This window comes from Gobio gobio (genome assembly GCF_949357685.1).
Source record: "Gobio gobio genome assembly, chromosome: 20".
Lineage (NCBI taxonomy): Eukaryota > Metazoa > Chordata > Actinopteri > Cypriniformes > Gobionidae > Gobio > Gobio gobio.
The window spans coordinates 12,701,874-12,715,011 of record NC_137113.1 but is presented as its reverse complement, the minus strand read 5'-3'; the positions used below and the strand labels follow the sequence as shown (position 1 = coordinate 12,715,011).

The following is a 13,138-nucleotide window of genomic DNA, read 5'->3' as shown; positions in this document are numbered from 1 at the left end:
AACTAATTTAAGACTCATAATATGAGAATACTCAAAATTCTCTGTGTTATTGTTATTGTTTGTTCAAGAGCAAAAGAGAACTCGATGTGAGCAGGAGACTGACGTAAGTCTGTCTGTGTGTGTGTGTCAGAGTGTCCCTCCATTAGCTGACATGAGACGCAGCGACACAGACAGGACATTGACATACAGCGCGTTCTTTTGTGTCTTGTTGCGCTTGGAAGCATTTACATGAATAGGAGCGTGATCATGTAACGGTAGGCAAAAATGGATATAAAAACGGATGCTGCGTTATTTGCGTTAAATATTTTGAATGCGTTAAGCTGAAAAAATTAATCGCCCGCGCAAACGCGTTAATTTGCCCAGCCCTAATTTTTAAATATTAAAAATAAAAGGATTCCTCTGGAGAAGCGTTCAGTCTTTCCGCTCGCAATTTCCGCCATGTAAACAGCGAATCCACCATGGTGTAAGCACAACTGGCTTTTAAAGGGAATGGGAGATGAGACTCTGATTGGTTTATTGCATGTTACGCTCAAAACACACCCATGACTCATTAAGAGACAAGGTACAACTAGGACTGGGCGATAAAATGATAACGATATGTATTGCGATAAATGCATAATCGATATCAATAAAAAATGTGTTCGATAAAACGTTCGATAATTGGTTTTTTCTTGGTCGGAAGAAACCAGAGGTTGCGAAGCAAGTTGGGTTGCATGAACAAAGGCATTCTGTGGCGAGGTGGATGAGCGAGAGACATGGGAGGAGCGAGCGAGATCGGTGTGCGTGATTGAGAATGAGCGTCACCTGCGAGGCACACCGGTCTCGAGTCCTCTCATGAGGGAGCACGGAGGCATATAAGGTCGAGCGACACCGGTGAAGGACGAGAGGACGAGGCCTGGAATTTACGTTGTGTTTTGTTGACGTTTGGTTGTGTGTGTGTGCGCGGCAGTCGTCCGTGAGGGGCTGCCGCTTTTACTTTCTGCTTGTTGATTTATTTTATTAAAGTCTCTTAAATGTTCGCCGGTTCCCGCCTCCTTCTTCCCTTATCTACAAACATAAACAAAACACAACTTAAAATCCAGGCCTGGTCCTCTCTTGTCCATCACCGGTGTCGCTCATCCTTATATGCCTCCGTGCTCCCTCATGAGAGGACTCGAGACCAGTGTGCCTCGCAGGTGACGCTCATTCTCAATCACGCACACCGATCTCGCTCGCTCCTCCCATGTCTCTCGCTTGTCCACCTCGCCACATACTCACTCTCTGGTAACCCAGTAACGTAGGGAGTGACACGCTAACAGCCAATCATGTAACAATATCATTTTGGTTGCGCCATATCGTTGTCTCGTGTTGAATTCTTCAGTAACAGAACCAGGGTGAGTGATAAGTGGAAAATGAGTGCCGCAGCGAGCGAGGAAATTGTTGATAAAACAGTAAAACAAGTCAGTTCGCCAGTATGGGAGTTTTTTGGATTTTTATAAGTCTGACTGTAGTCAGACCAAACTTGTTTAAGCCTTCTTTATACTTTCGTCTGGCTCTGCAGCACGAGCCTCCACTGACTGTGCGCACGCCTCGTCCGTTTGGGGACATGTTTATACTCGACGCGCTCGCCGCTGTGCTATTCTTTGAAACGTCATGGAGAGGTACTCTGCATCAGTGCCTTATGACAAAGCATCTAAACGGTACACAGAAATAACGGAGGCACTGCACCTTAATGTTAAGAGATAATTGTTAAGTGTTCATTGTGATTTTAGACTTATGTTTACATTTGAATTATTTGAGTGTTTTCCATGGTTGTGTTGACATTTCTGCCTTTATAACCATTACTTTGAAAAAGTAATCTGATTACTGATTACTCCTTTAAAAAGTAACTTAGTTACTTTACAGATTACTTGATTTTAAAAGTAACTAAATTAGATTACAAGTTACTTTATTAGTTACATTCAGCAGTTGCCGACAACACCCCTGCCGCCTCAACATAAAAATGACAACCATTTTTGCCAACACTCACTTTATTGGAAGTGCATTTTTAACAGTAACGTTCAAAAATGTATCTCCTGACATTTTAAGTTGAAATTAAAAAATATTTCCTGAAAAAAAAAACATGTTTTAATAAAACATTTAATAAAGACAGTCTTTCTTCTCCCCGAGACGCAAGAAGAAAGCAAAAATATATATTTTTTTACTAAGGAAAATGACTAAAATAGTAACTTACAGTAACTTGGAGAAATTACTTTAATCTGATTACTGGTTTGGAAATAGTAACGTGTTAGATTACTCGTTTCTGGAAAAAAGTAGTCAGATTAGAGTAACGCGTTACTGGCATCACTGTTTATAACTGAGGGGATTATAATCAGAGGAAGGTTAAGTTTAAAATATTTTTTTTAAATGTAATGTATTTTTCTCCTGGTCCTTATTTTAAATAGCTCATAAAAATATAAATAATTATCGATATTGACAGATATGAATACTTATATCGTGATACAGTTTTCAGCCATATTGCCCAGCCCTAGGTACAACCCTTTTGGACAATGCGTCTGGTGTGCTGACCGTTTTATACGTCGTTAAACTAGCAAAAGTGGATTCCTAAGTGCACCTGCACCATGCGTCGTCATTAAAATAGGGCCCATAAACTATTTTGGTAGGGGGAAAAAATCTAATATTTTATTTTGATTTTTTTTTTGTAAGAATAACAGGAAAGAAAAGAAAAAAAAATCTGCAAAGAACTCATTTCGAATCCCAGCCAATTAAAAAAATGACATACTTTTACAAATATTTCTTTTTAAAAAACTGCAGAAGTGAACTGATCAGTATGCATTCCAGCAGCATGAGTGAACTTTGCTACAATACTAACTTAATTATCAAAAAATGTAAAAAAAATCGGAAATTGCATTAAAAAGATCCACTCCACAAATCAGAGGGGGAATGACACTTCTCAACACATGGCTAAAAATAGATTTATAGAGCGCAAAAGTGCTTCATGGGAGGGGTAAGTCCGTTAATGTGAAGAAAATAACAGTATGTTGTTTGTGTTTCTTTTGTTGCTTTTGATTTAGTAACTGCCAATGCCAGACTTTCACACGACTCAAACGGAGAGGTTTTTGCTGATCATGCCAGCTAAATGGTCACTTGAGAGAAGTGGAAGGCCTTCCAGTTCCCACAGTTCAGTCTTGTGTCTGGATGAGTACTGCGTTTGATTAGTTTCTGTGCGCTGCACATTGTGTTTTGTTCTCAAGTCTACCATGCACAGATTTTCCAACCTGTGCCTCAGGACACAACGTCTGGAGAGAATGAACTAGGGTGCAGCAGAATGTTCTGGACATGATAAATAAAAAACAACCACCCACAGGACCTAGGATTGAAGCCATGCTCAAGTAAGACAGCCAAAATCTCAAGTAGGGTATAACAGACCTTTCCTGGAGGGCTGTATCCTACTTTTGAGAAAGTTTCAGCACAGCGAGTCTTGTCCTAATAAAAGTGTGTGATAAGGGAATTTCAACAGGTCCTATTCTAAATGAATGTAACTAGATTTAGCATGCTTGGAGGTTAAAGGGACAGTTCACCCAAAATTTCTTTCCTCAATGGAACACGAAAGGAGATATTTTGGTAATATACTGGTTGCTCTGTGCCATACAATTACAATGGGAACGGGAGCTTTCAAGCTTCCAAAAGGAGGAAAACGCACCATAAACGTATGAGAAAAATACCTCAAAAGTAGTCTGCAAGTCTGTATGCACGGTATTCCAGGTGCTTTTATATTCTTTTTAAAGTTTACAAAATTGTATCCGAAGCTCGTGTAAAGGATCCGACCTCTTATGGAAGGGGGGCGGGGAGCAGCATCTCATTTGCATTTAAAGGGAAACACACAAACGTTTCCCTCCGCCCAAATTGGGGCAAATTTGACAAGCAAAAATAAATTATCTGGGAAGTATTTTAAGCTGAAACTTCACAGGCACATTTCACACAACTGGTGAAAAGGGGCATAACATGTCCCCTTTAAAAGACTCTTGAAATTAAATGAGGGTGAGGAAATGAGGACAGAAATGTAATTTTCAGGTGAACTGTCCCTCTGACACGCATTAACAGACATGGACTGATAATGTGACAGAATGTTTGTTACCTGTGAATCTGAGATCTCTGAAGGCTTCTCTGTGAGACTGCTGCTCTCTGCTGGGATCAGGTCATTGTACTTGGTGCTGACGTCCTCATCGGAATAGTGCAGGCTGCCTGGACTGGGTCGAGGAGGTGACCTGATGACAGGACGAATATTGTTTAAATGTCAAATTTTATTGCTTTTAACATAAAATGTACTGTGTTAACTTAAAAAATGTGTTGCACCTGGGGGGTATGTGAAATACCTGGGTATGTTTAAGAGTAAGTTAGTGGATAACCTCAACTTTCGGTTCGAAAAATGGAGGTACATTTCAGGGTATGTAAGTAACCATAGAAATTCACTCTCTGAACATAACCTGCTCCGGAGCAGGTAATCTTCCCACTCAAACCACTGCCGTCTGTTGCTTCTCCTACTGACTGCTTTTAGAGGGAAAAGCTAGGATCTGTTTTCTTCGTAATAATAGCATATTATTAGCGAAAAAGAGTTGGCAAAAGATGATTCAAATGGTTCAATTTCCAACGTGTTTTTGTTTCGGTGAGTAATATAGCCAATCACAGACATGTTTGTTGATTTCTAGAACGCAATGGCCAATCACAGGTGTTGAAGTTAGAATCCACTCACCGCTCAAGTTTTTGCCCAGTGTTGAGTTCTGCACGTGCGCTAATCCTCTCTAAGGCTGTGTGTCCACCAAAGCGTTTTTTCACGCAGCTGGCTGGCGTATTCAATTGTTTTCAATGGGAGCGCCGCGTTTTTAGAACGCCATGAGCGTAATGACTCACCGAGCAAGTATTTCACGCTCAAACGCTGATCGTTCAGCATTTTTTACTGGTCGCCTAGACTTGAAGAATGTTCAACTTTGAGTAAAAACACAGCGCTCATCACCGTCACTTTTCATCCAGCCGTCCAATCAGAGTGGAGGAGGGGCAGGACAAATACAACACCGACCAACCGCAACATTCTGCTTGTACTGTACAACGTCAACAGATGATAAGCAGTATAATAATGGAAATTCTTTTTTTAAACAAGAGCCAGAGCAAATACTTTACATTGTATCACCATTTTATATAGAACCAATACAGAAACAAACTATCTGTGAAATGAGATACTAGTAACACTTCTGCGGATATTCCATATTATAACAAGCAAAGAGTGAACTGAAAAAAAACGCTGCAGTGCCAAAATGCTCTCAAGCGCCCACAGCGAGGCGTTTTTTCAGCCGGCTAAAAATGCTTTGGTGGACATGGGGCCTAAGTGTAGACATTATGTAAATAAGAGATCCATTGTGTTGTCAGCTTCACTGATTAATATAACAGAACTTTGTGAGATCGCATTCGTTGAATGAGTGACAGCTTTCAGTGATTATAAAGGGAGGGCTCTTTGCGCGTTCAAAGACTCAAATGACTCTTTGGAGTCTCTCACTCTCAAAATTGTGATGACTGACAGTGATAAATATTTGTGTATTATATGTATCAGGCTCATATAAATGTCAGGAAAACACAATTCCTGGCTGCATGTCAAAATCCTTTGGTAAGTTGTAAGAAACACTATATCGAGTCCAACCTTTAGTTTAAACTGATAACCGTTTGTTTTACTCGTGTTTCCCCCTATTAACTCCAGTCATGCAGCAGTTCTACTGCGACTCAGTCCCTGAGGGGGCGTGTTTTGGCGGGAAAGTGACGTCGATGCATACCCTCTATTGTCACAATATGAAGATGAGCATGATGAAGGAGAGTTCAAAAGGGTAAGTGTAACATCCACACATACACAAACACTGACCGACAACTGAAGACCGAAAATAGAGGAACTAAATACACAGAGATAATGAACTAAATGATGAGCAGCTGTGGTGGAGGATTAGTGTCCATGGTGACTGATGAGTGGCGGGAAAATAGAACAAAGAAAACGTGACTAAAGACAAACAAAAAGTCCATGAACATGGCACTGACTGAACATGAACGTGACAACTATGACTTGTGAGTTTGATGTAAATAACTATATAAGCCGCTTTGAAATATAAGTTACAGCATGCTTCAGAAGATAAAAAAAAAACACGATTTATAGTCTGGAAAAAACGGTAGCCTACTGAAAATGAAGCAATATCTGACTGCAGTACAGTCTCAAGCATCTTCAGAAAAGAGTTGGCTGTAATTCTAACTGAAGACACTTGTCTCTTTGTTAGGTGAATGAAATACAGTTTGTGTGTGGGGGTGTGTGTTTGTATTAAGAGGGGATTCTTTATGAGCATCATGGGACCACTGTAAAATTCCAGCTTGGAGGGTTTTCTGCATAATCAAGTCTCTGTGACACAGCAGCGGAGGGCAGCAAAGAAAATGCCTTGAGAATTCCAGATTATGCATCAGCTCTATAAAATATAAAAACCTATTTTACTGACTGTGGTTTTCAGTTTGAAAACATTAAATATTTCTGTTACTCTCTGAAAAACCTTTAAAAATCATTTTACTGTAAGCGTTTTGTACACGTTTCACTATGCTGTTAAGGACACTTTATACATAACGGAGATAGCGAAAATATGGATCAAATGTGCTATTTTCAGAACAGAGAAAGTGTTGTTTTCTCTGCCACTGATGCTGAACCATTCCAAAACAAATTCTACATAATAACACTGTGTGTTCTGCTGATGTTTGCAGTCTACAAACAAGTTGTACAAGTTGTTTGCTACACTCACTACACTGTTGATTTCAAACCTGCATTCACGATTCCAAGAGAACATAAACCTAGTTGCTAAATACATAAATGTAAATATACACCTACAGCAAACAGAATCATAAAACTCCACCAACATATCAGAAATATGTAATCCAAATAATCAGGGTTATTTAATTATTTAACTTCTCTTTCCATTCAATAAGAGTGAATGGGAGACAAAAAGCACAACAAAAAGTCCAAATTGAGTCAAATCATGTTTGCGCTTCCTTGTTTTCCAATTTAACCAACATAATGTAGAGCACTGATTCTTGAGATGAGGGACAAAACATGTTTTAGATGTTAAAAAATAACACTACATTATTAAAATGTGGTATTTTTGTAGACATAGGTCTCAGATAATGAACCATGTAAGGGAACAGGCTTTTTTCTAAAAAATATATATTTATTCACTCCATAACTTAATTTGTGTCAACTCCGTCAGACACACTTAAAAGCATGCTAATTTAACTTAATCCATCCAAAAACAATGTAAAATCTTCAGTTATGTATTGTAATATTGGTTTTCGGTAAAGGATCTAAATCATAAAATACATTCTCAGTTTATTTTTTGTTTGTTTTCACACTATTATGAACAACCCAGTTTCTAAAGTCCTTATTCTCCTCCATCCTTTTAATATTAAACATATATCACCAATGTTCTCAGGTAATTAAGACATAATATCATGTAGTTCAGTTGATGTTTTAACATTTTACTCAATATATTGAAAAAAGAATATGACATTTCTTTCAAAATGAACAAAAACCTTCACCTGATGGTGTAAAATACTGATGGAGTAGACAAATACTGATGGTGTTGACAAAGGTTGAGCTGAGGCCAAATATACAGTAAATAGAATCATGAAACAGCATTAGAAGAATTCCCCATATGCAAAAAAACGTATCAAATCACATTATACAGAGTTTTTGAGAGCACTTGTCAACTATCAAATATAAAACCTGATGGAGCTGACGAAAATTGAATTTTTTCCACCTTAACAACGTGTTGTACAGTGGACCAATTTAGTTTTTTCCTCAGTTGTAGCTGCCTTAATAAACATATAAAAATGGCAAGATTTATCCCACAACTATTTACAGAAACTGAAACACTGAGATGACGAAACAGAAACACTGAGACGATGGAGTTGACATGTTAAAGCTGTGACTGCAGAGACTTCAATATTGTTTGTTTAAAATATTAAAAAAACGAAAACTTCAAAGACTGTCTTACTGTGAGATGCACAATGACCAGGAAATAGTAAGTGCTCCTCAGAGTTAAAGCTGCCCACGACACCGTCAGGATTTGTTATAATTCTGAATAAATCAGGCAGAGTTGACGCAAAGTGAGGACACAACTTTTACAGCCATTTTTAATGGAAATATAATTCAATATTTACTTGTTGTATTGTTTGATATCTTAAAGATCTCCGCCTTTTAATGTAACTGTGTACTTTTTAAATTTGTTGCATTTTTAAACAAATTTTTTTGCCAGTTTTACATTGTGACCTGAGTTTTATTACTATTAAAGCTGAGGACATGTTAAATTTCATGTGTTTCCAAGTATAAAGTGTGCTTTTAAAAAAATACTAAAGAAATGATTTAAAGGGGTGGTAAAACACATTCTTTTGAAGGCTTGACTGTGTTTGTGGGGTGCACTGTAACATGTGTTCATGCTTCGTTTTAAAAAAAATTGCCTTATTTTTCATATATTTGACCTTTATTCTACACTGCTCTGTCCCTCCTTGTAAAACGGTCTGATGCTTTCTGGGTTGTATGAAGCCAGTCCCTCAAAAATACGCAATGGGCTCAGATTGGTTAGCTGGCCCAGTATGTTGTGATTCGCTAACCGCAGTGCACGTTTGTCGGAAACGTCCCGCCCCTTACCTTTACCGGAGGCTGTGTATTGGTCAGTATTAGAAACAACAGCGTCAATAAAACCATATGAGCCCTAATCAGACCCAGAACATTTGAGTGAAGATGATCGAGCAGAACCTGTTCAGTCCTCAAGAGTAAAGACTGCGGATCTATAGTGATCGCTACTGAATGGCACTTTAACTTTTGTATTTTTAGAACGATTATAGCCAAATATCTGTCGCAAGAACTAACCCAAAACGAACACTAAGCACTGGCTTTACTAGTAAGTTAGCCAAATCACACACAGAACCATGTTTAGCATGCCTGTAGATAAACAATACATAAAAGCTCTAATCAAAGAATCATTTACACTAATGCCAGGTTCGCTGTTGAGATTTTAACGTTAGTGTTTGTAACGATAGGTGTTCGTCGGATATCGTTAAGTATGAATGAGCATTTAACAGACTGGTTTGCAGAACAGCGCTGTCATCTGTTTACTTCCTTGCTACAACATATTACAGGAAAACACATCAATGAAAAACAAATCAGACTTACAGGTTGTGGCCCGTAAACAGCTTCTGTTTGTAAATCCAGCTTTCAGGACAAGCCGTTGTGCATATCCTGTATTGAACTCGCGAAGTTTGTGGAAGTTGTCCTCCGTGAAATGTGCAGCGCGCGCGTCGTGCATCCACGCACCGGCAGTGTTTTTTTCACGCAGCTGACGTTGTGCAAATCCGGCATTGAAATCGCGAAGACGGTGGATGTTTTCCTCCGTGAGATGTGCTGCAGGGAGCCCCGCGCGCGCCTGTTCCCCGTCTCAAACACACGTGCATATAACACGCTGTATGTTAAACGCTCTGCAACGCACCCCCGTCCCAAGGAAGGCTGAACAGAGCAAGTACCCCAGACCTGCAATCCGGATGAAAATAACAGCGTTTCCTCGGCATCGCGGCAACAACACTCCAGCCTAACTATACCACAACAGCGCCGCGATACAAAATGGCCTCACCCCCCCCTTATTTAATATTCTCGGAGGAGGGGTATGTAAATATTGGGCCTGGTGATGTCACCAACCCTGGAGGAATGTGTGTAGTCGCCTACTGGCCGTTTGCTGTAGTTCTTAGAAACTGATTTCTTTAAAAGCAAATATCTCCCTTTGCTTTAAACTTTGAACGTTGTAACTTTGCAGATGTTGTTTATGCTCAAGCAGCAACATTACACGCTAGCTAAAGTTAGAATAGTGAAATCGTGGTTTACCACCCCTTTAAAAGAATAAGCAATAAATGTCCTGAGTATACAAATTTCCCTTAGATGTAACTTTTTAAGTATTTTTATTGTGTTGATATTCCTACTTTTTAAGTGGCCTTTTGTGTTTGGGACATGTTTTGTCCCTGATCTCAAGAATCAGTGAGGTCTGTTCTTTAAAAAAAGCTATCGTGTATGGCATCCCATATGAACAACCCCAAAACTCTCAAGTCAATGGGAAACAAATGCTGTTCGCTGTAAAGTTTTGTTCTGATGGTGGGCTTTGTTTGAGAAACCACATGCCATGACAGACACTCAGAAGAATCTTAAAAGAAAGACGGCGCTTTTAGATCTCAAATCACAGACCCCCTTCTCTCTGTATTGTGCTACTTGAGCTATGATATGTCATAAAGCTATTGAGGTTATAACGGCAAGACAGCGCGCTTGAACCAGCTCTCTGCCCTGTTGAGGAAACACTTTGCAGTGTCAATGTCTTTGATTCTTTCCACCTTGATGCTCCTGTCACTTCTCTAAGATTTTCCTGAGGTTCTTCAGTCACTTCCCTGATCCTCTCAGTCGGTGAGCCCACAATCCAACTCAGGCTTCCTCCACCCGAGGGAGAACAAAGCCTGTGGAACTTCATCTGCGCATTCCTCCCAAACCTCTCCATTAATCTGCGACCAGAGGAAAGAGCCTGGCATCCCCTCAAAGACCAGAGGACCTTTGATCTTCCTCAAGGTGACCCAGGATGAAGGAAGGCAGATGCTGAGAACTAAGGAGTGATAATAGGGCGGATTTCTCAAATGGAATTGGCTCTACACACCTGGCGCACCTGGATATATCGCTACAGGTGTGAGAGTGTTTTCATGACAATGCTTTACTATATTCAAAATATCAAATTCTATGTGCAACTTACATTTTATGTGCAAGGACATAACTGTCACCACAAATCATGCATCTTTTTGAGGAGAGGTCTACTAGTACTTCTATAAGCAATCTGACTTGTGATTCTTGCCAGGTGGATGTTAAAAAAAGTGGAAAAAATGTCAAATAATCTTAAGATGTTTTGTGCATATATTTTAAACAGTCCCGTTTCACAGAGAACGATGGCAGTAGGTGAGGTCACGAACCCAAATCTGTTATTGCACTTAGCCTGTGCCATGTCAGAGAGAAATGGCATCATTAGTGGAAACAGAAACTTTTATATTGAGTTTTATGATGGAAAGTAGGATCTTATGAAGGTAACATTTGGTAATCCCATCAGTCTTTCCATGAAACTCCAAGATTTTGGGCTATTTTTGCCTCATTACTGCCACGTGGTTGAAGCTTTATGGGAGTTTAATAGTTCTACGTGCAAAGTACAAAATAAGCATGTATGATAATTGATTTACCACTTCATATAAAATGTCTCAACCCATTGGGCAAAGTGACACTTGCATATTAAATAGCAGCTATTGCTGTCCTTTTTTATGACCATTTCGAAACTCAGTAGCTGATATATTTTAGCTGGAAAACCTGCTTGCTCAATTTTTTTTTTTACAAACTAAAAAAATACTTATGCCACTTTTCAAAACTCTTCACACAGAGAGCACAAGAGCAGTCTATGTGGGATAAACTATGGGATATTTTCCATTGCTTTGGTACAAAATACATTCAATTACCACATCTTTCAAATTACTACTCTCAAATTGTTTTTACTCACTCAGACACAACCACCATCAAAAATGTATGTATGCACATGCCAATTTGTCTGTTACATACTTTTTTTAAACTATTAAACTTAAAGGGATAGTTCACCCAAAAATGAAAATGACCCCATGATTTACCAACCCTCAAGTCATCCTAGGTGTATATGACATTATTCTTTCAGACGAATACAATCGGAGTTATATAAAAAAATGTCCTGGCTCTTCCAAGCTTTATAATGGCAGTGAATGGCAGCCCAAAATTTGAAGCCCAAACAAAGTGCATCCATCCATTATAAAAGTAATCCACACCGCTCCGGGGGGTTAATTCACGAGTTCACACTTACATCAAATTAAAGGGGTGGTTCCGTGTTTTTTTTCTAGGCTTGGTTGTGTTTATGGGGCGCAGTATAACATGTCTTAATACTTAAACGCCATATTTTTCTTATATTTTACCTTTATTCCACACCCTGTCTCCACTGTCCTTTGAACGGCTCGTTTGCTTCCTGCTTCTGTGAAGCCCATCACTCCGAAAAACGCAATGGTCTTAGATTGGTTAGATGGCCAAATGTAGTTTATAGTTCTGCAACAGCTCTCTCTCTTTCGTAATGACTGCGACGTGGCCTCGCCCACTTTGTTGCGTGTTCGCGGGGCAGTGTTTATGTTAATAGCAAGGGTTTATGATGTCACCAACCCGGTAAGAAGCTTGTTGTAGTCCAAACCGGCCATTTTTGTAGGCAATAAACTGCCATAACTTTAAAAGACAATATCTCGTTTGCATTGAACTTTCAGCGCTGTAACTTTGTAGATACTGTTTATGCTCAAGCAGCAACATTACACACTAACTAAAGTTAAAAAAGTGAAATCGCATACAACCACCCCTTTAAAGAGAGTAAAGATTATGCGTATTTGGCGTGGAAGGCTCCAGGCTCTGAATTTTGGCCTGAACCCAGAGTTAGTCTAGAACTAGACTGCATTGTATTATGGATTGTGTTGACGTCTAATAAGAGTTTATTAAATCAAAGTGAGGAGATGAGGTGGTGGAGGGATGCTAAAAAACTGTCAACGAAAGGAGGTAAATCTGCTGTATATATATATATATACACCTCTTATCGTTGATTAAACTGATTAGCTTAATGTGCTCCTCCCGAAATTTGTTAATAAAACATCACTAAAGGCCTTCTGAAGCGAAGCGATGGGTTTGTGTAAGAAAAATATCCATATTTAACACGTTATAAAGTAAAATATCTAGCTTCCGATGGTCCGCCTTCCATATTCAACTTACGGAAAAAGCAAAACTGGTGGGACAATGCTTTCAGATGTAGCGTAAGCTTCTTGAACTGCGAGAGGCGTTACACTTTCTTCATAAGTTGAATATGGAAGGTGGTCTGGCAGAAGCTAGATATTTTATTTTATAAAGTTTTAAATATGAATATTTTTCTTACACAAAACCCATCACTTCACTTCAGAAGGCCTTTATTAACCCCGGGAGCCGTGTGGATTACTTTTATAATGGATGGATGCTTTTTTTGGGCTTCAA

The 13,138-nt window shown here is 39.2% G+C and overlaps 1 protein-coding gene across 8 annotated transcripts in view; it reads right to left on the bottom strand.

Annotated features, from left to right (window-relative positions):
- Window positions 1-13,138, bottom strand: part of sdk2b (sidekick cell adhesion molecule 2b) — a 422,576-nt gene that overhangs the window by 13,161 nt on the left and 396,277 nt on the right. For 4 of the 8 annotated variants that reach the window (XM_079801210.1, XM_079801213.1, XM_079801211.1 and 1 more), the window contains exons 44-45: window positions 4,118-4,247; window positions 3,409-3,465 (exon numbers count right to left, since the gene is read on the bottom strand). In XM_079801210.1, the coding sequence (XP_079657336.1) occupies window positions 3,409-3,465; window positions 4,118-4,247 (187 nt within the window). The remainder of the gene's footprint in view (window positions 1-3,408; window positions 3,466-4,117; window positions 4,248-13,138) is intronic. The other 4 variants (XM_079801212.1, XM_079801214.1, XM_079801217.1 and 1 more) reach the window with 1 other exon arrangement.